The following is a 22,597-nucleotide window of genomic DNA, read 5'->3' as shown; positions in this document are numbered from 1 at the left end:
CTACAAACAAGTGCCTTTGTGTTGGTTACCACCCCCCAAAAAAACTCTACAAAATGATTTAAGCTTTCCTGTCCCTCCTTCAGCTGTGACGACCAAGAAACATGACAGCAGTTTGGCTGTGGCAGTACCACGACTTCTGTCATCAGTACTGTCCTTGTTTCCTTGTGCTCCCCTGCCTGCATCCATCTGTTATGTCTGATCTTTTATCTAGTCAGCTCTTTATAGCAAGGACATGAATATTGTACCATATGTCTAAGGCATTCACATATTTCATTTTCCCCGCATTACAGTAATTCAAATGAATATTAAATACCAAGTTTTGATTCATTGAACAACTATTTCAACATCTTTCAAGTTAAATATCCCAAGGGAGGAAAAATACCTGAAGGTCAGATTCAATTAGAAAGATTCCCAAAGCAATTACAGCATCTCTTCGACGTTCATCTAACTGGAAAATTCCATGGAAATCCACTGGACACATACAGAGCAGCTTTTGTACCTGAAAAACAGCGATGGGAAAGGATGGGAGAACAAGAGCAAAAGCGTCAAAACAATCCAAAGGAACAACAGTGTTAAAACTGTCTTTCAAAAATCTACCAATAGACGTTTGGTAAGGAAAGCAATGCAAATATCTCCCAGCTTTTTGTATAAGGAATAGATTTAGTCATCATGTCCACACCCTAGAGCATGCCAAGCAATAGACCTGGGTAGTACTAAGACAGTTGTAAATATTTTCATAACAGAGAAACAAGCTGACAGGCTGTGGTTTTCAAGATTCATTCAGACCTCCAGTGTCTGAAGTGGTGTTACAACTGCACCAGTGCCTTCCTCATATACAGCCCTGAATAAACGCTGCTGCATAGCTGAGTTTGACTTTTGCTCTGATCCTTTTAACATGTTAAGTTTCCAGACCTTATTTTCCCCACAACTTACCTATCAATTCACTGCATACCCAGCAAACGCACAACTAAAGAATATTTCAAATCTCTAAAATGCTTAGTTTGCCTATGGAACTGTTATTAAAAAAAAAAAAGAAAAAAAAAAGAAATGCAACAAGCAGATGGACTTTCTAAAAATCTGATTGATGCTAATAAGTAGTAACAGAAAGGGACAAGACCTATGTTTCAATGTCAAACTACTTCCCATTTACACAGTAAACTTTAAACATTCCGTCTTGAAATTTGTAAACTAAGAAACTACTTTCCTAGAGGATTAAAACAACTTAGTGGATGCCCAATGTAACTACAAGACCTGTAATACAACACAGATAATCCCCTTGACTAGCGTAAAATGCGGCAGAGGAAAATATGAACTTCAAAATAACTTTTAATTCCTGTGTTCCACGTCAGATTAGTATGTGGTATAACGTAACTGTAGCTAGATATGACCTGTTGATATCGTTTAACTCCTACGTGTACTCTCTCAAATAAAAAAAATAAACACCAGATAAGAGTGAACCAACAGCAAGATGTTAAAGAAAACGCTTACAGGTGGCTGTCAGAGCACTGACAGATTTCAAGAACAAGAACTACGCAAAGACACCTGCAACAGCTGGCCAAGAATAAGTCATGCGCTATGATTTTTGCCAAGGCAGAGCTGTGCTTTTCACCAATTCAGCCACTTCTCATGAAGGCCCGAAGCAATGTGAAGGCTCAGCCCCTTCCAGCTAGACACTGACACACGGGGTGTCTCAGCGCAGCCACGGGAGCTCACACCGACAGCAGGACCCACAGAGAGAACCCTCGTGAGGCGAAAATTCTCTTATTTCATTACGCAGTCACTAGACGCTTACCTGAACCCAAATTCCTATTTTTTTCCGTTCTGCTTTTTTTTAACCTTGAGCTGATTCCTTCACTTCCATTTCACCAGATACACAGGATAACCCAACCAGCCCTCGTTAGGCTGGCGCTAATTACACCTCACAAGCTTCAGGGCCGGACCCCAGCCTCCTGCTCCCCTCAGCACCCCCGCAGGGGACACAGCCGAGCCACGCGTGACAGGGCCCCGCGGGGCGCCCGGACACCCCCTCACGACCACCCCACGGGGCCCCTCGGAGCTGCGGGCGCCCCGGGGAGCAGCCTCCCCTCAGGGCGAGCCCCTCAGGGCGAGCCCCTCGCTCACCTTCTCCAGCGGCGCCGGGTTCTGCACCGCCAACGAGCGCGCCAGCGACAGCACCGTGTTGAAGTAGAAGCCCCGCGCGGTGCCCGCGCTGCTCCCCCGCCCCGTGCCGGCCGAGGGAGCCGCGGCAGCCGCCGGCGCTGTGGCGGAGCTCCCCGGCGCGGCCGCCGCCGCCGCCGTTGCTGCGGCCGCCGCCGCCGCCGCCACCGCCGCGGCCGCCATGTTGGGAGGGAGCCCCGCGGGCGGGGCCCCTCTCGCGGGACGGCGTTCCCCCGGACCGCCCCGCGCGTCAACAAAATGGCAGCGCCCGCTGCGGCTTCGCTGCCAGTCACCCCCCCCACGCACCCGACCTCTCAGCGATGGGCTCGCCCGGCTCCCCCTATTCTCGGCGGTGGGCGGTCCCAGCCGCCGCCCACCTCAGCGCAGCGCCCGGGGCGGGGCGGGACGGGGAGGGGCGGGGCGGAGCGGAGCGGGCGGGGCCGCCCGGTGCTTGTGTGGGGAAGGAGCGGCGGTGCCTGAGGCCGCCCGGCAGCGCCATGTCGGGCCCCCCGAGGAGCTACAACCCCTTCGCCGAGGAGGATGAGGAGGTTGTGGAGGAGGAGGCGGGCGGCGCCGAGCGGCAGCGCTACCTGCAGCGGGAGGTCCTGCGGCGCTCCGCCGCCACCGCCGACAGCACCGCCCGCTCCCTGTCGCTGCTCTACGAGTCGGAGCGCATCGGCGTGGCCGCCTCCGAGGTGGGTCCCGGGCGTTTGTAGCGATAGGGTTTGTGCCTGTCTGACCGGGAGGTTTCCAGCTGTTCCCTCGCTGATCGAGGCGCCTGCCGGCCGAGTTGTTTTGTTTACCAGGCGCTCGGTGTCACGCCGATTAATCACTTCCTTCGTGCTCACGGGCCCGTTCCGGGGGCCAGGCCGGGCCCGGTTCCTGCTAACGCGGGTCCTGCCCCTGGAGTCACCTGCCCGGCGCTGGGCCTGCCAGGGCTGCCTCGGGGAGCTTCCTGCCTCGTGATCTGTGTGTTAAAAACAGCCTAAATGAGGAATTAAGAACTCAGTCTTGACTCAGGGGTAATGGTAAAACAGAAATTGTGTGGGCTTGCTGCTGGAGGGAGAAAACAACGGGCTTTAACAATAACTCCCCAAGCTTTGGAGAGAGTATGAGGACAAGCCCTTTGCTGTGCACTAGTGTTGGCTGTGGGCAACTCTTCTGCCAAAATTAATCTCAAAATTAAGCTTTGGATTACTTTAGAATAGTATTTGTGACACTGAAATAGAAAATAACACAGCTGTGTATATCAGAACTTCTAAATCTTGCAGTGTTAGCCAAAAAAAATATTCCTGCAGTATGAAAAAATCTAGTTGTGTTTATTTTCTTCAGTTATTCGGTTTATAAATTATCTGAAACACCCCAGTAACATGAAAATAGCATCCCTTGTTAACTAAAGTGTCATTCACAACTAGAAATAGTTCTCATTTCCCTGCCATAAACCTTTGCATTTCCACTACTTTGCCCACAGAGGACAGATACAAACATCAACCTGACAAGCGGCCAATACAGAAAATTCCTGGCTCCCCTTTGTGGTACCTGTCAGGAAGCTGGCATCGCACTGATGAGGGTTTTATAGCTGGTTAGTGCTACAGCTGACTAGCAGCTCGATTTAAATGCCCTGGAGAAACAGGAGTGAGTGAAAAGGCTGCACTCCCTTAGAGGTCATCTACATAGATGGAAGGAATGCTCTTATTTTTCTTCAGAATGTCTGTTAAAAATATTTGATGTTTCAGTTTACCTTGGCTTTACAAGCTTCCTTTTATCTGTCAATATCTATTAGGAGCTTGTACGTCAAGGAGAGTCGCTGAAGCGCACAGAACAGATGGTAGATAAAATGGACCAGGATTTGAAGACCAGTCAAAGACACATAAATAGCATTAAGAGCGTTTTTGGGGGGCTGGTTAACTACTTCAAACCCAAACCTCCAGAGAGCAAGCCAGAGCAGAATGGAACTCCTGAATATTATGGTAATAGTAGGTAAGGAAAATAAATGTTTCACTTGGGAATGATAGTACTTTCTTGGGTTCAAACAGGAGACCTGTCATCAGAAATGTTCTGAGATATTCTGGATCTAGAACAGTTTTTCTGAAGTAATTCTTAAAGTGGAACCCTTTTCTCCCCAGTAATCTGTAATTAGCTTATTCTGTTATCAGAGTCCTGGCTGTCTCCTGTGTGTATGCACACTTATGTTACTTGATCCCTTCAATTACCAGTCTGCTGGGGAGAGAGAGGGTTTCCTCACAATGTCGCCAGTTTCACTCGTGTATCTTTCCCCTAAACTCCTCACCTTGTCCATTTACCTTTTTAACTTTTTTTTTGAGACATTTCTCACAGCATCTCTGAAATGTCACCAGAAAATAAATTATAAATTTGTTGATTCTGTAAACTCCTGAGATGGTGTCTGATTCCCTTTTTCTTTAACTCTGAGAAAAATATTTGTGCATCCCTTTATATTTATAGTGCTTCTAGTTAAATACTACGTATGTTTCACTAGTGTTTATTAAAAGCTGTAAACAAAAATGAATTGCTGTGAAAGTACCACCTCTTACAGTACTCTCTTCAACTGAGAAGTTTGTGTACAGCCTGGTAATGCTGCATGGATTGATTTTTTTTTTTCTTTTTCTCTTTTTTTTTTTTTTTTAAATTGTTACTATTTTCTTTCCTGGCCTCATCTTCCATTAGAGAGAAATAGATTGCCTCCAACACTGAAGATTTGGTTTTGTTCTTGATATCAAAGCTTACACTATTTTCAGCACTAAAGCAACCAATTCTGCTTTCACTGAATACAATAATTTATTGTAAAGGGACTTGTTGAATTAAGTCTAAAAAATATTTTCTTGGATACTTTTGATGCTCATTGTTGTTTAATGGATCTAGAATGAAGCCTGTGGTCCATAATAGTGTTTTAATTTTACTCTCTTTATTACCAGATTAAAAGAAGCAATGACGTCTAGTAAGGAGCAAGAGTCAAAATACCAGGAAAGTCATCCGAACTTAAGGCGGCTAGATAATTCTGGTTTGTTAACTTTATTTTATACTGAATGTCTGTCATCAAAGTGGAGGGAACTTGCACAGTGGTGAAGGCGGAGACCCTTTAGCCTGCCCAACTGCTGACTTGGATTGCTACCCAACTTCTGGAGATTGTATCCCAGTGTTTGTGACTTTCAACTGTAGGGAATTGTCTGCCCCTAAACCTCTTATACCCATCCTGAAGACTTGAAAATTTTTACTTGCACCTGGATTTTATCTAGCCCTTCCTGCAGGGGATTTAAGCTATATGTAGTAAGGACTGTAGTGCATCTACAGATGTAAAGACATCTAGTGCTTATATTTGCACAGAGGAGATTTTGGCCAAGAATCCACATAATGTACAGCCTTCCTTGTCCTACATTGCCAAAACGTTGACTTGTACTTTGAGGTTCTTCTTTTTAACCATGGTTTGCAGTAGTTTTTGTATGTGTTTTCCTTGTTATTTGCAATGTGAACTATAACCCTTCACAATGAAGTCCTTGCTTTGCGCAAGGAACCATACAGGGTTTGGTCTTGTTCCCATTCTTAGGAGTTAACTTTGGATTACTTTTATGTACAAAGTAACTGTTACTTCTTAAAGTGAAGTTTTAATTATTTAGTTTCGTGAGATTGAGAAAGCTGCAGTTTATAGTTGTAGCTCTGTAAGGCAAGAAATACTTTTTGGTAACATCAATCTCCATTCCACTCCCTATAATATTAAAAGTCTGACCAACAGAGGGCAGAACTAACTCTCTGGTGGGTTTACCTGAGGGACGGCTAAATGCAGATAGAAAGCAGGTAAGCCTGTTTTTTTGGTTGTGTATTTTTTTTTTCATCTCTCGACTACCCAGCAAAACTACAAAACGCAATTCAGAAGAGTAGTTATAGCTTAATAACTGTTAATTTTGAGCATGTCCTATAGATAGAGAAGTTGGACTGCTTTGATACACTGACTAATAGGTGATATGATTTCATGGCATCTGTAGTCAGACTAATTTTTAATAGCCCTTCTAAAACTTGATTTTTCTTCCTCTTTATTATATAATACTATGTACTTTATATTCTTGGCAGACAGTGATTTCAGCAACATAGATTTAGTTACTTCAGTGCAACGGGATGCCTATCCAAAGAATCAACATCTGCGAGCTTACCACCAGAAAATAGATAACAACTTAGGTAAGTGAGAAAATTGAAACTGTTTGACATAATACAATTTTTAATTTTTGGTTCTCAAGCCAGGGAGAGAATTTCTAAGCAATATGTTCTCAAGAAGCACTTTTTTTTATATAGCTCACATACAAGCTTTGAGAATAACAACATTTACTTGTAGACTCTTTCAGAACTATAACCGTGACAGAATCCAACATTTCATTGAGGCATGCGTTATTTGAGTAGTTCTATACTGTGGGATGTCTGTGGGTCAACTACCTGCACATATTAATAACAAATCTGAGTTAGAAATACCTTTCCCATGAAACTAGCTAGAAACAAACTGGGTAGGATGCCTGCAATAGTATAAATCTCTTATGGAAACAAATACCCTATTGGCATCATTTTAACTCTTCTACATGCTTGTGCTTTAAAACTATTAGATTTTGAACTGCCCCTGAACAAAGAAACTGGGAGAAAAAAACTACACCCAAAGCATAAGTCCTGTTGGATCATAGATTGACCATAAGAAAAACAATCTTACTAAATGTGAATATGCTAGCAAGTTTCTGTTATTTGAATGAGAAAATGGTGCTGATGTATCCTATAACACCTGTACTCAGGATATGAAAATATTTCTTTGAATCATCCTGTAAGTGGAACGTCACTGGGACAGGCAGGCTAATTCTTCCATTCTGAAAAAAATAAATTATTAAACAGATACTAGTAATATTAAGAAGGAAATAATGCCTCATATTGACAGCCAGATTAGACCAGTATGGATACTTATTAACTCATTATATAAAGCTTGCCATCTGTGTTGAAAGATGCATTCAACTTATCTCACTGACAGTTAAAACCAAGATATTAAATTGTACATCAGTTTAAACCCAAAGAGTCTACAACTGTGTGCAACTTTGGAAAAAAAAATGCAGAAAATTGAACAATCAAAAGGCACTAAATATTTCACATGTGAATTTGCTGCATATGTTTGTTTGTTTTTTTTTTTTTTAACTTCAAAAAATATTCAGCTGATTTTTCTCTTGTTTTGTAGTGTATATATACAAAGTGCCTCTTTGCTTACATGTGTTGCTGTTTAGCTGACCTAGAAAGAAGAGATTTGAAGGAAATCAGAAAGGAACAGATCAAAGAGAAATAATCAAGTATAAGAGCTAGTGGAAGCACATTTGTTCTACTCCCAAGCCATGCAAAAACTTACTAGCCTCAGAAGTATTTGTACCAATCAATCATGCAATAAAAGTTTCCTTGTAGCCAAATTAGGAAATGTGGAAATTGATTTTTTTTTTTTTTTTTTTTTTTTTACATCTGTTAAATAATTAACTGCTTACATTTTAAATTTTTCAGTGTATTGATGATATCTCTGCATGAAGAACATTTTAAAGCGGGGAAAAAGAAAAGTTAGTGAGCATATTGTGTATATCGACCTGAGAAAAGATGTATCCCAGCCTTCTATAAAGTATTTTTAGAAGTAGAAACTATATTGCTGGATACCTCATTTTATAAGGATACAATTGGGTTTTAAGCATTTAACTTTTAATGGGAAGGAAGAAGGAAGTGATTACTTTCTGACAGTAATTCAGTAGCCATGTCAAAAAGATTGCTGCTTCCACTATTAGAGAACACTTGGACTTGAGCAGTCTTAACTAACGTTTCCTAAATCCAGGTTTTGGCAAAGAGGGAATTCTGATAGCACACTGTTTAAACGGATGCTTTATACTGCTTTGAATCCTTACGGTCAATCTCTGTTGACAGATGAGATGTCTTCTGGGTTGAGTCGTCTGAAAAACCTAGCTCTTGGTCTGCAGACAGAAATAGAGGAGCAAGATGATATGCTGGATCGGCTAACCAAAAAAGTAGAGACACTGGATGTCAATATTAAAAGCACTGATAAAAAAATCCGACAACTTTAAAGAGCTTATAGAAATTTTTGTCCAGCATTAGTTCTTCTTGGATATCTTATCTCAACAGATCTCTTTAAAAAAAACTTGGACAATATCTATTAATTTTTTTCTGGTATGTTACTGATTTTGTTGCCATTAAAATTGCATAATCTTAAGTGCAGCATAATACCTTAAGTTTCTTCATAATGTACGTAGGAAAAGTGCACGCTGAGTAAAATCTCTCAGCACTCTGTTAATTCTTTTGTGCTGGACACCTTTCTCAGTTGCATTACTGTGTGTTGTGTGCGTGAAGGAATTCAGAGTCTACAAAGCTTCAGTGTCCTTGGCCTGAAAGTTGTGATGAGAAAAGTAACTACATTTCCCCTCTGTTTTGGGGAGGGGTCAGGGGGAACAGAATGTACTTCTTTGTTCAGAGCAAATGTTGCTAATTCTGTTTACCTACAGCTATTTAAAATTCTGAAAAAATGTCGATTTCCAGCTGTAAAAATAATTGTAACTGACTGTCCTCTGGCATTTCTGGAGCTTAAGGAACAAACTGTTCTATGGAAGTTGTAAATTGTTAACTATCAAGGGTGTCATGCAAGAATGATAAAATCCTCTGCTTTTTTACTTTCCAAAGACCTCTTTTCCCAAGAGGTGGAAGAACAGTGGTTGTTATGACTGTCAGTGAATGCTATAATCTTTGTTATTATCAGTAAAGATCTACAGGCATGTATTATGGTTTACACAAAATCTTGATTGACAGAAACCCAAAAGGTTTGGGTAACATTGTCATCGTCTAGTTTTTATTTTTCTGCCCTTTCTCAGCTTATTCAGGTACATGGTTATTTGAAAGTAGTTTCCATTTTAGTAGTTTCCATTTTCTCCAAGTGAAGAATTGGACTGATACTGTGCAAACAGATCATAGATCATTCCTTAATTTAACATTTACTTCAAATAAAGGTGATCAGGGAGCGAGTAGGTGCTGTGTCCTCCTTGGTAATGTGACTGGTTTTAAGATGCACAACTATGATTGGCATACTTCTACATAGGCATAGCAGGTATAAAAAGCTTCTGCAGATTAAGAAAGGTTTAAAAAGTTTGAGTCTTCCAGATAAATGTTCAGCCTTCCAATTTGTTTTATTCTTTATTACAGTAATATCACTGTAGAATAAAATAGTTACAGCTCTACTCCAACCTGAAGACATGACAGGGAGAACTAGATGTCTGTCTTGAAAACAAATAAGCTATTTCAGTTTGGAGAAGACCCCTGTCAGCATTGCAACTCTTAAATATCACAAATGACAATGAGTGACTAAGACGATATAACTTCTTTGAGCTGGTATCGTGTTACCATATGAATTAGATTAAAACCTTGATGTTCAGGACTGTCAAGCTTGCATCCTTCATGAATATCACATTCAGAGTTTCTCCTTTCTTTAGTAAAAGGAACTGTTACCTTGAGCTGACTGGCTATAAAGTGTACCAAGTTTAAGGAAGCACAGGAAAACTGAAGCCTTTTTTGTTTTACAGTGTCTCCTGAGAGTTCCCTTTTAGAAAAATAAATCATTAAAAAAAGCTACATTTCTTGAGTATAGTATTATGAAAAAACAGGCATATATTCCTGCGCTTACTAGCACAGTACAATTGTGATTTAGATTGAAAGTGAGCCTCGGTTTCTCCTTACCTTACTGTTGTCATTGGTTTTGGTCCCTAAAAGAGATGTGCCTCGTGGAGACTTTATGAGCTATTAGCATCTTTATTTGCTTTTCAACTTTCACTTTACATGTCACTTATACTCATGTGGAAGCTTGGAAAACCTTATTAATGACAACTTACCTACTTTTGTGAGTGTATATCATAATTAATTTTCTTTTACTCTGTTAGAATATTCATGAATTATATGATTTAATGTCTCAAGAAGGTCAATAGATTTATTTAGGAAATTGTGCCAATCATTAGTTTTCAAAATCTTTAAGAACTTCAGTGATGGAATATTGGAATTGAGTGTACCTGTTTTAATTTTGTATTTGACTCTCCCCTTTTTATTAAAAGTAATTAAATAGTAGCATTTGCATCTTAAAAATGATATATCAAGCCTGTCGAGAATAGAGGATATTAAAAAAAAAAAAAAAAAAAAAAGCACAGTAATTAAAAACATTCATTTTAATTTGAAATCTGCCTTTATCCATATGCAGCTATTTAACAATCGCATTTTTTCCAAAGTTAGACTTTGGTAACTAGGTTGTAGGCTGAGGTTTTCTCCACTAAGTTATGGTTAATGAAGGAAAAATGCATCTGGAAGATCTAGTTATGTTACGTGTAATAAGAAATGTGAAGCTTGAATCCAAGCAAAAATTTCGACTGATTTAAAAGTACGTTGTCTTTCTGATGTAAGCTCTTCCTTTTTTCATTCTGAATTGTTTCGTGGAACGGGCTCAATTTTTTTGGTCAACAGTTTATTTGTATCAGCCTTACTAAATGTCTCCTGCATTCTGGATATCTGTTGATGCCTTTGAAAACAAAGGCAAAAAAAGAGGAATAAAATAAATAAATAAATCCCTATTTCTGCTTTGAGAACTTCATGATCTGAGCAGACTAGAAAACCAAGATCTCAGCCATGTGGAAGTTAGAGGCCTAACATTTCATCTCTTCTAACAATTCCATTCACAGTCTCAGTAACATATGTCTTTGTTCTCTTGCTATGTAGGCTTTTCTGTGCTATTTATTTGTTTGAGAAAACATGTTTGTTTGTTTTCTTGCTGGTTAGGCTTTCCTGCTCTATGTATTTTTGTTTTGCTTAATAGCCTTGTTTTAAAGGTCTACTTCCCACATTGAGCTTTCATTTTTGGGGGAAAAAAAAAGATTGTGCAAGGATATAAAAGAGTATCTGCTACAAAATTAATTTGCTTTCACAACTTACACAAAGGTGCTTTATGCTTTCTGCTGATAAAGAAGTTTAACTGATGTGAAGAGACAACTCTATTTTGTAATAGTGATTTTTTTTTCCTCATTAGAGTAACTTTCTATCCTGCAGGAAAGGGAAATTTAAAGGAGAGAAAAAATCAAAACAAAACAACAGACACAAGTTTTGCCTTTCCAGGAAATGTCACTTTATATATGTTATGAAGGACTTTCTGCAACTTTTCTTACTATTTCCTGATATGACATACAGTTTTATTTCTTCTTGGATACTTACCTTGTATAGGGTTTAGGACTTTCAGAAGACACCAGTGCTAACCTGATAAGCTAAATAAATTGTTTTGCTTAAATATTCATGTTGGCGTAGAAATGGGTGTCCTTGCAGCCACATAGCTCTGATTAATTTTATGCTTACTGGCTTGAGTAGAAGTTTAATACTATGGTCAGCATAAGAGATCAAAAAACTTTTTTCAATCTTCTTTATAAAAGGGTATTTTCTTGTTTCTACAAATTTGCTAATATATTTTGAAAAAGTGTTAAATACTGGAAACATAGTAAGATACGTTTTAAAAGCAGGAAGGAAAGGAAGTGGGAATAACCAGATACTTGGTTACTAGTTTCCTCAGTGCATATGATTTTAAATTGCTTGAGTGTTGAATTAAATACTGTAACAAATGATATGTGTCTGGATTTTCATCTGTACTGCAAATATTTGTTGCTGTGCTGAACTCTTTTGTCTTACTGAAATCACTGGGACGCTATATTATGTCCTATGAGGACATAGCAAGACTTCCATCTAAAATTTCTAATGAATACTACTGCCTTTATTTGGTTTATATACAAATGCTGTCTGAAATCAGCTGGCCTTTCCCTGAAGAAGGTTTTACAGCTGTCGTTCTGTTTTGTTTTTTAATTTGTAAAACTTACCTGAAATATTTGGCTGCCTAGTATTTTTTGTGATGTCACTTGTTAAATGGTGAAATAGAAAATACCTACTAACCACTCTGCCTTCTAAACAGACAGACTTTCACAGGCATTTTTTGAGGCATAATGTCATGTGGAGGAGATGTGTTAAGTTTGACTCTGAAATCTGTGGGGATTAATTTCTAGAATCACAGGTAGATGTGTCTACAGGTAGTTGTGTCTACAGCTTTTTTTTATTATTATTTTAACAGTACTTTAGTTCTATACCACCCAGGTATAACACTTGCTTTTTCTTTTATTTAAATGCTAAACTGGACTGTACTTCATCAGTTTAGGAAATTGAATTAAATAAGTGTTGAATGGTAAGATGGTCAATAAAGGTGCTTATTGTTAAGGGAGAGTTTTTGCATTTATTTTCCATAATTCTTTCATTACAACTTCATTGATACTTCTGTCCCATAATAAGATCTGTTAATGTGCTGGGCATATTCTGTTAATTTTGTGTCAAAATGGAAATTAGTTTGCAGCTGGTGGGTTTTGTTTTCTTGGAATAAAAGAAGGGTATTATCTTTCTGGGTGGCTCTTGAGTAGGTTGTCTTGGATCCCGAAAGTGGAATGCAAACAAGCATTCATTTATGCAAAACCTTAACTTGTGCAGACAAAATAATCCGAGATGTTGCTTGAAAAGTAATCTTGCCATAGTGCTTGTTTTCATCTGGAGTATCATAAACTGGATATATATACATGAAGAAGGCAGGCAAGATAGGAATAAGGCTAAAACAATTGTACAATCTTTAAAATTTAAAAGCAACAGGTATGTAATATTCCTGCATGGTCCCAAATTTGCTGATTAAGTCCTCAGAATGTCTTGACCTTTAGCTAGGTTCTTATCTGTATGTGACAAGAGGAACTTGGCTTCTGAATTTCTTTTTTCTTCTTTATAACAGAGATGTAATTTTCTTTGATACCATAAAGCCACAGAAGTGCTACTACAGAAGCTCTGAAAAGTTAAAGTCTGAATGCTAGAGAGATCGACCAGTTTTTAAGATTCAAAGAACTGTTTTCCTGCCCTTGTGCTGAGAGTTCTCCAACAGACGGGATCTGAGAGCTCTTCCATCTCTGCACCTTATTGTTGCATATAGAAAAATCAAAACAATGCCAAGAGTACAGTGGAAGATTGTAGACAGTGGAGTGGTGCAGTGAATTCTGAGTCTCTGCTAGAAATATTCTTAGCTTGCTCTACTTGCATGGAGAATCAGACAGTCAGAAGAGAGAGTATTTCATACTGATTAGTTTATGGCTGGTCTGGCATTTCAATCCTTTTGTGCTTCCTCAAGGACTTCCTTTCTTACAATGCAGTCCCTGCCTTTCTGGGAAATGGGGTGGTAAAAAAGATGCTCATGCAAGTATGAAAAAATGGGAAGAGCAGGTGCTGTGCTTCTGCCTGTCTCTTTTTCCCGTGTCTGAAAAGCAGCTTGGTTTGGTTTTAAAGGAGAGAGTCCTACGATTTGCATTTTGGTTTTGTACATCATATATTGTACATTGCTTCCAAATAAATATGTATATTTGAGATCCAGGGATCCGTGGATCCAGAACTGATGGGCTGATAAGGCTTACTTGAAAGAAAGCAGGGAGGTACCCCCACAATAAACAGTTGGCCAAATTGGGAAGACCCCTGGAGGGGGGCCAGGCAGGGTTTTCTAAATAAAGTGACCCTGGAGCCCTGCCTCAGCTATAAAAAGTCTAGATGGATTGTGACTTTGTTGTTAGTGAGGCAGAACCTTCTAGAAAATGGCATTCCAGCTCTCTCTGTAAATGTTTTTGGGAAAATAACTGTCTTCCTTGGCATCTGTATTCGAGTTGATTCTTCATTTTCCTCTATATTAATAAATCTGTTCTTTCTGTTAACAGATAGCAGTCATTTGCCAAAGACAAGCTCTGCTTGTAGATCAGTACTCCAAGAAACTGCTACATTTTGTATTGCTTAGAAGAAACCTTTGCCTGGCCTCAGTGTGTCTCACAACCTTCCAAGGCAGCTAGGGGAGCAAGAGTAAGAAGAGTGCCACTGAGGCCATGCTGTATTCATTAATCCTTCAACACAGAAAGATAATGATACAGTTTGGAATGCGTTTATCAATTAACCAGGTGCACATCTGCCCCAGAAAGTGGGAAACCCTGCCCCTAAATTTATAATCTAAGAAAAGGTATGTTAAGGCTTGTGAGGAAAAATCAGAATTTGTCTTCCTCTGGCTTTATTCAACAACATTTCTTACTGACATTACATATTTTGTAAAATTGATAAAATGTAAGCTATTTACTTCATTTTTTAACCTCTCCCTGCATTCAATCAAGTTATTAACGTAACATTTTGCTTCTTCTAGCTGATTGCTTCATATGTCTTTTCCAACTTCTTCCTTGTTTTATTCTTTACATTCATCCACTGTCCATCTTATGGGGATTAAAGAGCTAACCGAAGGTGCTTGTATTCAGTACAGTCTCACTGGTATACTAATTCTGCCAGTCTAATATTACATCGAGCTTGATTATGGGGGTACTAAAATTTGACCTTCTTGTCCTAGGATTTGAGCCCTATATTTCTCTTAGAATTTCTGTGTAATACCAGTGTTTGTTTACATCAAATATTCATCTGCTCAGTGGGGTTCACTAGGCAGTACATTTGAGTGCCTTTGAAGACAAATTCCTGCAGGAATTCCCTTGTGAGAGGTAACTGAGAAGGGTGGTAATGCAGTCAGTCTGTTCTTGGCTTCCAGTAGGATCCACGGTAATGACTACAAAGTTACTGCATACTAACACTCATGAAGTCGGTCTTTACTGACTTATTTTCACTGTTGCCTTATGCGTGGATTGGCCAATCTATTTATGTCTCTGCCTACTGGTCCACTTGGATGATGACAGGATGTTCCTTCCCTCTTCAAGTGATGACTAGGCAGAAAGGCAGCCAGGAAATCCAGCACATATGAATACTGAGGCTACACAACAGTCTTGTAAAAAAAAAAAAAAAAAAAAAAAAAAAAAAAAAAAAAGCTTTGCAAGAGAGGGACAGCATCACCCTGGAACAATGTATACAGAATGACCTGGACTGAACGTCCAAGGATTTGTCAGTTGTAATCTGACTCTTGTGGAAAGCCAGGAATTCTTAAAGGTGGGAATTTGATGGAGACTGTGAGACAATCCCAGATTCAAAGTTCTGCAGTCTTCTGCCCTGAAAATACTTGAGCTGCTCACTCAACACTGCAGGGGAGACCTGTGAGTCATTTCATCTGCTTCACTGTACATTTGCTGTGTTACAGGCTGTTGACATTTCTGGCTTTTATTTTTATTCCTAAAGTGGCATGAAGTAATACAGTACAGATAGGAGCTAGCAGTATTTGTGGGCGCTGATCCTCAATCCTCGCCTTTGGCATTATCCCCGCCTCACCCAATGTGCTCCAAATGGCAGCAGAGGCACAGTAACGATGTCGCAGCCTGCTCTGCTCTTACCAGGCTGCCGGCTGTGGCCTCCCACCTGCAGTCCACAGGCTCTGTGTTCAGTTGTGACTCACAGAGATACAGAGAAGATATTAATTGGAAAATACTGTGGCACGAGATGGAGAGAAGGATGTTGTTCTCTAAGGGACACAGTTGCAATAATTCAGTGATGTGTTAGTTTTTGTTGGTACGCATTTAGCAAGAACTAATGCACCAAAACTGGACTGCAACGGTAAGCAAAGTACGGGTGGGAAAACTGCCAGAGTCCTGTTACCAGTGCATCAACCCTTAATAAAGCACAGAACAAATCAATCAACTGGCATTTATGGCACAGCCAAAGTAGCCTTGTTCTCGATACTTAAAAATGGCTTTCTAGATACATACAGTGCATTTGCAGTGGTGCTTCCTCCCTCTCTTAATTAGGTGGCAGTGTCTTCCCAATCAAGGAAAAACATCAAGAGGAACAGTTCTGCTGAATCGCAGAAGATGCAACTTTGCTTTTTATGTATGTATTTCCTCTTAATGCTTACTTGTATCACTTAGGGAAGTCTCCTCCTGTATCAGTACTATTTTCAGAAATTCATGTAAGTTGTAGCCCAACTCCTCTGTCTGGTTTTACATCACTACTGACACTGAAAAGTGTGTTATTTTTCCATAGCCATAACCATCAGCAACTTCATGTGTCATCCAAGCAATGCATTCATTACCGAAATTTGTATGATTTAATAATTTCCTGGCACAATGATCCCAAAACATGTGGAAGGGAAAATAGAGCCTGATTTTTTTTTTTCCATCTCCAGGTGTTTATTTGTTATGGACTACATCCCTGCTCTTGACCCTTTTGAATAGCTCTTTGTTGAGCTGTTTCCACTCCTTGTCCAGCTCAGTGCCTGAAAGTGCATGGTCAGATTGTCATCCTTGCAACTGAAAGTGGTGGAGAAGAAGCTTGTTCTTAGGCATCTGATGCGCCTGACTGCTCTAACATTTCCAGCTTCAAATTTCTGGAGCTGTTTTCATTCCTACAATCTCCACAAGCTAAAGACTTTTTTTTTTTTTTAATAGTTTGCTTTACTATTGGGTGTTTGAAACACAGTATTGAGGCCTTATTCCCCTCTCAATGTAACATGTGCTATGCTGGGTTTACAGCAGCAACCTGCCAGAAGCCTGAGGATTTCACCAGGGCCCAAGAGAGGTAAGATGAACAGCACAACCAAAGCAGCTATTCACTATGGGGTACAGCAGGACATTACTGGTTTCCTTGTATCATTAGATGCCAGCAGCCAGTGGCAATAACAGAGCAGTGGGGCCTGGGTGCATTAGAAGGCAAGAAGCTATGTGCTGAATTAAAAAGTACGTGCTTAAATTTGTGCATATTTCTTAAGCATGTTGAGAATCACATTAAAACCACTAAACTTCCTTACACCTCTATGGTTAGGCATATATAGACATACTTGCTGAGTCAGTCTGATGGTGTTCATGATCTGTGTGAATCTGCAGGGAGTGTCTTTGCTCTCTCAAGCATCAGGATTTCGAAGCCAAGTCCTGTAAGAACAATTTTAATTTGGTGTTTGAGAGAACCATTAATTCCAGTTTATCCTTCCTCAGAATAGTGATAAATAATGGAATTGATAACATCTGGAGAGATTTCTTAAGCCTCTACCACCTTGTTATATACCCACCCAAAACTACTTGAACTGTCTTTCAGGAAAAGGAAGAGAACTTCTGATGATGGTCTCAGATGTTCTGTTATTTAATTGTTCAATTATTCATAGGCCATGTAGTATAAATATATAATTTAGTTTTGACTCTCGTCAACTGCTCTGCCATTTTAGTACCTCTGTTGTAGTACGGAGTGACTGGAAGGTTGCCAAGTAAAAAGGAAGTCTGTGTGTGAACAGCCGGGAGGGATAATATGTAAATCTGGTGGAAAAAGGCAATTAAAGGCAGTGTTGAGATATAATGGAAAATAGACGATATTGAGCCTCATCAGAAATACCAACATAAACAACAGCTACTGTACAAAGTCTCTGAAGTGAACTTTGTGGCTTTAAATAACTGCATTCTACAGAAAACAGATGGATTATGAAATCTGTGAGCAGACTTCCAGAAAACAGCTTGGTCTTCAGGAACACGTCCATGTTGATGTTCAGCATATCCTCCTGGCACAAGGGGACAAAAGGCTTCTTTTCCCTGCTGTTGTATTTACATAATAGAGAAAGGAGCTGGAAGGTTGGATAAAGTGCAAGCCAAATATAGCTGAAAATAATACTACATGTCATAAGTAACTATGAATGGAAATGAATGGAGAGGAAGTGATATCTGAGATAAGCAGTGTAATAAATGCTAGCTCGTTGCTTCGTAACCCAACAGCTGAAGAGGTGACATACTGATCAAACAGAATCAGAAAGCCCTGCCTGACCACAGCAGGGCCATGCCAAAAGCTTAGCAGAATCTTGGTATCACCAGCGAACACAACTGCATCATTTTTGACAAGAGTGGTTAGACTGAGAGGGGACGGACCATTCAAAAATGTTTAACTTTGTATTACAAATGAGGATGGATTCAAGCTGTATTTTAATCCCATGGCCGGGTTTGGTATCATTGATCAAACAGCTCAACATGGAGTTTCCTGTATTCTAGCAAATGTCTATACATCCATTTGTTCTCCTGCTCTGTGAATGAGTACGATCAGTCACAGCGCAGACACAGCAAACCAAGCTCCCGTCTGCAGACATGAACTTGGCAATACGCACTAACTGAGCATAGTTCTTGCATCAGGCAACACATCATGTGCTGCTTCAGTCACATTCTCAGCTAGAAGAGAAACATGCAGATATTTAAGGATCTTTGGGAGGACTCACAAAAGCGGTGTTTCTTAATGCGAAATGTGGTTCTTTCAATTACTTAGCTCTCCTCTTCCAGCCTATCCAAAGAAACAAAAGAAGAGCTGCTTATTATTCTTTACAGTTATGTTTCAGTCCTCATAAAACGTAAGTGGATAGAAACACACAAAGACAACTTCTGATGTGTTCTGGCAGCATAGCCGTACTTGATCCAGCATTTTAAATACGCCTACACTAGGCTCTAGTTGAGTTTGAGCAAGTGATTTATGGATAGCCAGGAAGGAAGACAGAACCCTGACACTGGGACTAGAAATCATCTCTTTGCTTCCTGGATGCAGTATTACATGATGCAGAAAGAGGGAGGCAACAAAAAGCCACTGCATAACTGGACCTCTATATGTTCTTTTTGAAATTAATACTCTGTTAGATCACAATATTCCATGATTAAGACCAAACATCTGCAAAGTATGACCACAATATGCTAAATAAATATTTTAACTAGCACTTTGTATGCTTCCCCCTTTTATTTTTGCATTTGCTAAAGACACTTTGCATATTTGGAACAGCATAATTTGCCAAAAAATGATACTGCTTTTTTTATGTTGCAGGCACCTTTTAGGCCTCTAGAAAAGCAGGAAGGACTGAATACTTCTTAAATTCAGGAAGATCTTTCTAAAAGATACACATTTCTAAAAAGACCGGATTGCAAATTCCCTCTTGTGTTTGTAAAGGCTGCCTCTGCACCATTTTCTTCTCTTTGTTTAACATTCCCGAAACAAGCAGTATCAGTTACACAGCAAGCACTGGCATAAAGGGGCACAGCTGCTTTAATCGTTGTCTCATCTAAATTTATTCTAGTGACAGGTAGCAAAACTGCTATTATATTGCTTCTGGTAGCACTGGTAGGATTATTTTTAAAGGCAAATTTTTTGTTCAGACATTTCGTTATGAGGACTTTGACCACACAAATCTGTACTTACCTAAATTTTATTCAAACTTAGCAGTCTTGTTTGTTATTTTCTGAAAAAATCTAAAAGGCAGCAAATGTACAGCCGTTGAACCTCCCTGGGAAATGCCTTTGCGTTGTGTTTGTGTCTCAAAAATTTCAGTTCAGACTGATGTTCCAGAAAAGCCAGTCTATTTTACTCAGGTTATATACGTCACTAGGAACTATAAAATGTAAAGAACTTCCATTAAAACCTGTTCCACAAACAATTCAAGACTGAGAAAGCTGGGAGTAAGAAAATTAGGATGACTTCTGTCTTGAGCTTCCTGAAATCCTACAAGACAATAGAAGAAAAAAATAATAATATTTATATATTATATATATATATATAAACCTCTGTGTTACATAGATTAGCACTACATAGTACAATGAGAACCCATTTGTGAAGGGCAGAACAAAGTTCAGAATGGTGTTTTCAGGAGAACATTTCTGAACCTATCTATCTTTAAGGTTAATGCAGACAAAGGTACGGATTCCTACAAAAACAGGAATTTGGGTGTAAAGTGAGCAGAAGTATTTCATGAATAACTAATCTAATGCAAGAAAATGCAAACCTTGGTCAAAGATTTTATTTTTTCCAAGATTTGGGTTCGTCGTTTCGTGGATTTTCCAGTAAGGATTGAACTCTCTCTTCAGCCATTCTGTCTAAATAAAAGTCTCTATCCACATTCTTGCTGCCTATTTTCATGAAACTCACAGAAATACAATGTCTGTGAGCCTGTTCCTCTCTATCACATGGCTGAATTTGGCCAGTGGTCTTAAAATTTACTGTGGTGGGGAAAAAGAAACAGGAAAACATAATGAAAGCATAGTCGTAAAAGTCTCGTTTCCTTCTAGGGATAGGGGGAATTTGCAGCTGATGAATTTAGCAAGTGTTTCTTTCCAGGATTAATAGAAGAGAAAATACATTGTAAAGGCCCTACAGAAAATTAGAAGTCTGTTTACCATCTGCATGTTTTACTACTGTCCTCTAAAATGTAATGGGGTTTCTGCTTTTCTTGGCTTTATTCTGTTTCCTGGAAAATAGAATAATGTTAAGAAAATGAACACTGAGGTTTCCTTGTCAAGGGTCTGTTTCAAAGGAAAGAGCTAAAAGGCCCTAACAGCCAGTATATTCAGTGTTTCCCAAATCACCCTATTAATCTGTGATTAGAAAATATTGACTTACTCAGTCTCGCTGTAGGGCAGAGGTAATAACCAGAAGACGCTTTCAGGTTGTTTCCAGCCTCGTATGTTCATAGCCTATTCACGCTCACTTACTAGTTATTCTCCTGAATGGTATTTAACCACTCAGCCAATTTAGGCTAAGATTTTGTCTGTTTATAATTAGAGCTAGGTTTCTGTCATTCCAGAACTAGTGAAATTAGCAATAGATGCAAACTTGATCTATATTAGCTGCCGCATTTCTTTTCATTAGTTATATTTTCAAAAATCATGCTCACCCCCTATCCATTTAATGGATATGTTGCCAGAGAAAACACTCTGAAGGAATTCAGCTTCTAAAAATGTTGACGTAGCAGGCAGCCCTGACCCAACTGTCACGATTTTGAAGACAGACGTTGACTCCCATGCCCTTTATTCTGCTCTGCGTCACTGACCACTAGAACTGTTTTTACAAGGTTAGGTTGAAGGGGTTGCAATTTCAGCTGCCTTATCCATTGCCATGCAAGTTATTCAGCATCTGGGCTGCACACTCTGGAGAACGCAGGTGTCCAAAGAAGAACCAAACTCCTGTAAGAATGCAGAGAGAGCATGAATGTCAGCGCACTACACAAAGACAGACACGGCTTCTTTAAATGGAAGAGCTTCTGGGAGGAAAGACGGGTGTATTGCTTACAAGTTACAAGTAAATTATGTATCATCATGGCATCAGCTCTGTGGGGAATCTGGAGACCTCCAGCCCGCACTGCTACTGCCTCTAGACACTTCTGTTCATTTTGACATTAAATACCATCAGAATTTATCATCTCCAGCTGAGCTTTCCATGAGCAGGGAACACAGGATGGGGCTTCACATACCAAGCTATAAATTCATAATAAGTGACCTTTATTGAGAGCATGTCAGGAGTTAAATCCACCATAAAAGGGGATTTCCTTTAAATGCTAAGTGTGTACAGCGACATTTCCCCACCAGAGAATGAACTAGAGGGGATTTAAACATTAAGCACTCACCTACTGAACAATGCTGCTGCAGAATCTTTACATTTCAAGTTGCTTTTTCCAAAACATTCCACGTACAATTTTTACCAGCCTGCTGTCAGGAATTTGCACAATGTCTTACAAAAACCACAGAAGAACCCCATCCAGAGCCACAAAGTGCTTGATATGATCCAAAGCTCAATGCATTCAATCAGAACAACAGATGGGGCAAGAATTGAATTTCAAGGGAAAAGGACATTACTGGAATGGAATTTTGTACTAAAATGGAGAATGACTCCAGGACACACACAGGGAATCCGTTCTGGGGAGGAGAAGATGAGAGGAGACAGCTCTGAACTCAGCAGCAAGGAGCCTGCTGGAAGGAGAGAAGAGACAGACGGAAGGAAAGGGGAGGGCTCCACGGTCTCCAGGAGACAAACTGGAAAAAAGTCCAAGGAGTGAGGGTGTGGTTTGAAAAACAAGCAATACGATTTCAAACTGGATCCTGAAGCAAATAGGGCAGTCAGTAAGGAGCTTGAGATGCATGAAATGTAAATTTTCTTTGTGAGAACCAAGTCAGAACCTTTGGAGCTGCAGTGATGCTCTGTCTTTGCTGCACCACCACACCTTCATGCTGTGTGCCTAAGATCAGCATTGACACCCAGGCTGCTCCAGCCAGCTTGTGGCTGGAAACAGATGTGGATCAAACCTTCTACATTCATTGCTGTGCCACGTGCCTCGGTTCTCCAGCAGTTCATGGCTGGTCAGCAGAATGGACATGCAGGTCCAACCTGCAGACTCCCTGTTGCTTGAGGCTTTATTTGTTCGCAGCTCATAGGCTCTGCTGTCAACGAGCAGGCACTCTCTCATCTAGGCCACAACATGTGCAAGTGCCATTTTATTTCTTTACTCAAAACAGTAGAGTGGCCAAGCTTTTGCAAATGGAGCACTGCTGTAATTAAACTGTGATTTGAACTGATGTTGTGGAGCAAGACTCTGAAGCAAACACTTAAGAGAAAAGCATACTGCTTTTCCAGTGACACTTCTTTGGCTGAT

At 39.9% G+C, this 22,597-nt stretch overlaps 2 protein-coding genes and 1 long non-coding RNA gene across 3 annotated transcripts in view; 1 reads left to right on the top strand and 2 right to left on the bottom strand.

Annotated features, from left to right (window-relative positions):
- PI4KA (phosphatidylinositol 4-kinase alpha) overlaps positions 1–2,340 on the bottom strand; it is a 59,864-nt gene extending 57,524 nt beyond the window's left edge. The window contains exons 1-2 of the mRNA XM_032199389.1: positions 2,122–2,340; positions 383–499 (exon numbers count right to left, since the gene is read on the bottom strand). Of these exons, the coding sequence (XP_032055280.1) occupies positions 383–499; positions 2,122–2,340 (336 nt within the window). The remainder of the gene's footprint in view (positions 1–382; positions 500–2,121) is intronic.
- A 246-nt stretch (positions 2,341–2,586) lies between these two features.
- On the top strand, positions 2,587–12,463 carry SNAP29 (synaptosome associated protein 29). Its single transcript, XM_032198794.1, has 5 exons — positions 2,587–2,852; positions 3,941–4,137; positions 5,091–5,176; positions 6,241–6,345; positions 8,092–12,463. The coding sequence occupies exons 1-5, from the start codon at positions 2,655–2,657 to the stop codon at positions 8,247–8,249; spliced, it is 744 nt and encodes a 247-aa protein (XP_032054685.1). The 5' UTR covers positions 2,587–2,654; the 3' UTR covers positions 8,250–12,463.
- Positions 12,464–17,094: 4,631 nt separating this feature from the next.
- LOC116496118 lies at positions 17,095–21,125 on the bottom strand. The gene is made up of 3 exons (XR_004253995.1): positions 20,846–21,125; positions 19,378–19,677; positions 17,095–18,477 (listed from the first exon to the last, which is right to left on the bottom strand). It is a non-coding gene; the product is annotated as an uncharacterized LOC116496118 (long non-coding RNA).
- Positions 21,126–22,597: the final 1,472 nt, after the last annotated feature.

This window comes from Aythya fuligula, chromosome 17 (assembly GCF_009819795.1).
Source record: "Aythya fuligula isolate bAytFul2 chromosome 17, bAytFul2.pri, whole genome shotgun sequence".
Taxonomy (NCBI): Eukaryota; Metazoa; Chordata; class Aves; order Anseriformes; family Anatidae; genus Aythya; species Aythya fuligula.
This window is presented reverse-complemented; position numbering and strand designations above follow the sequence as displayed.

What these genes read in the sequence shown, in the direction of transcription:
- SNAP29 (XM_032198794.1), top strand. Translation starts at nt 2,655, where the DNA reads ATGTCGGGCCCCCCGAGGAGCTACAACCCCTTCGCCGAGGAGGATGAG. An exon ending in AAGGCGGCTAGATAATTCTG is followed by an intron (nt 5,177 to 6,240) that starts GTTTGTTAACTT and finishes TATTCTTGGCAG; the next exon opens with ACAGTGATTTCAGCAACATA. An exon ending in GAAAATAGATAACAACTTAG is followed by an intron (nt 6,346 to 8,091) that starts GTAAGTGAGAAA and finishes CTCTGTTGACAG; the next exon opens with ATGAGATGTCTTCTGGGTTG.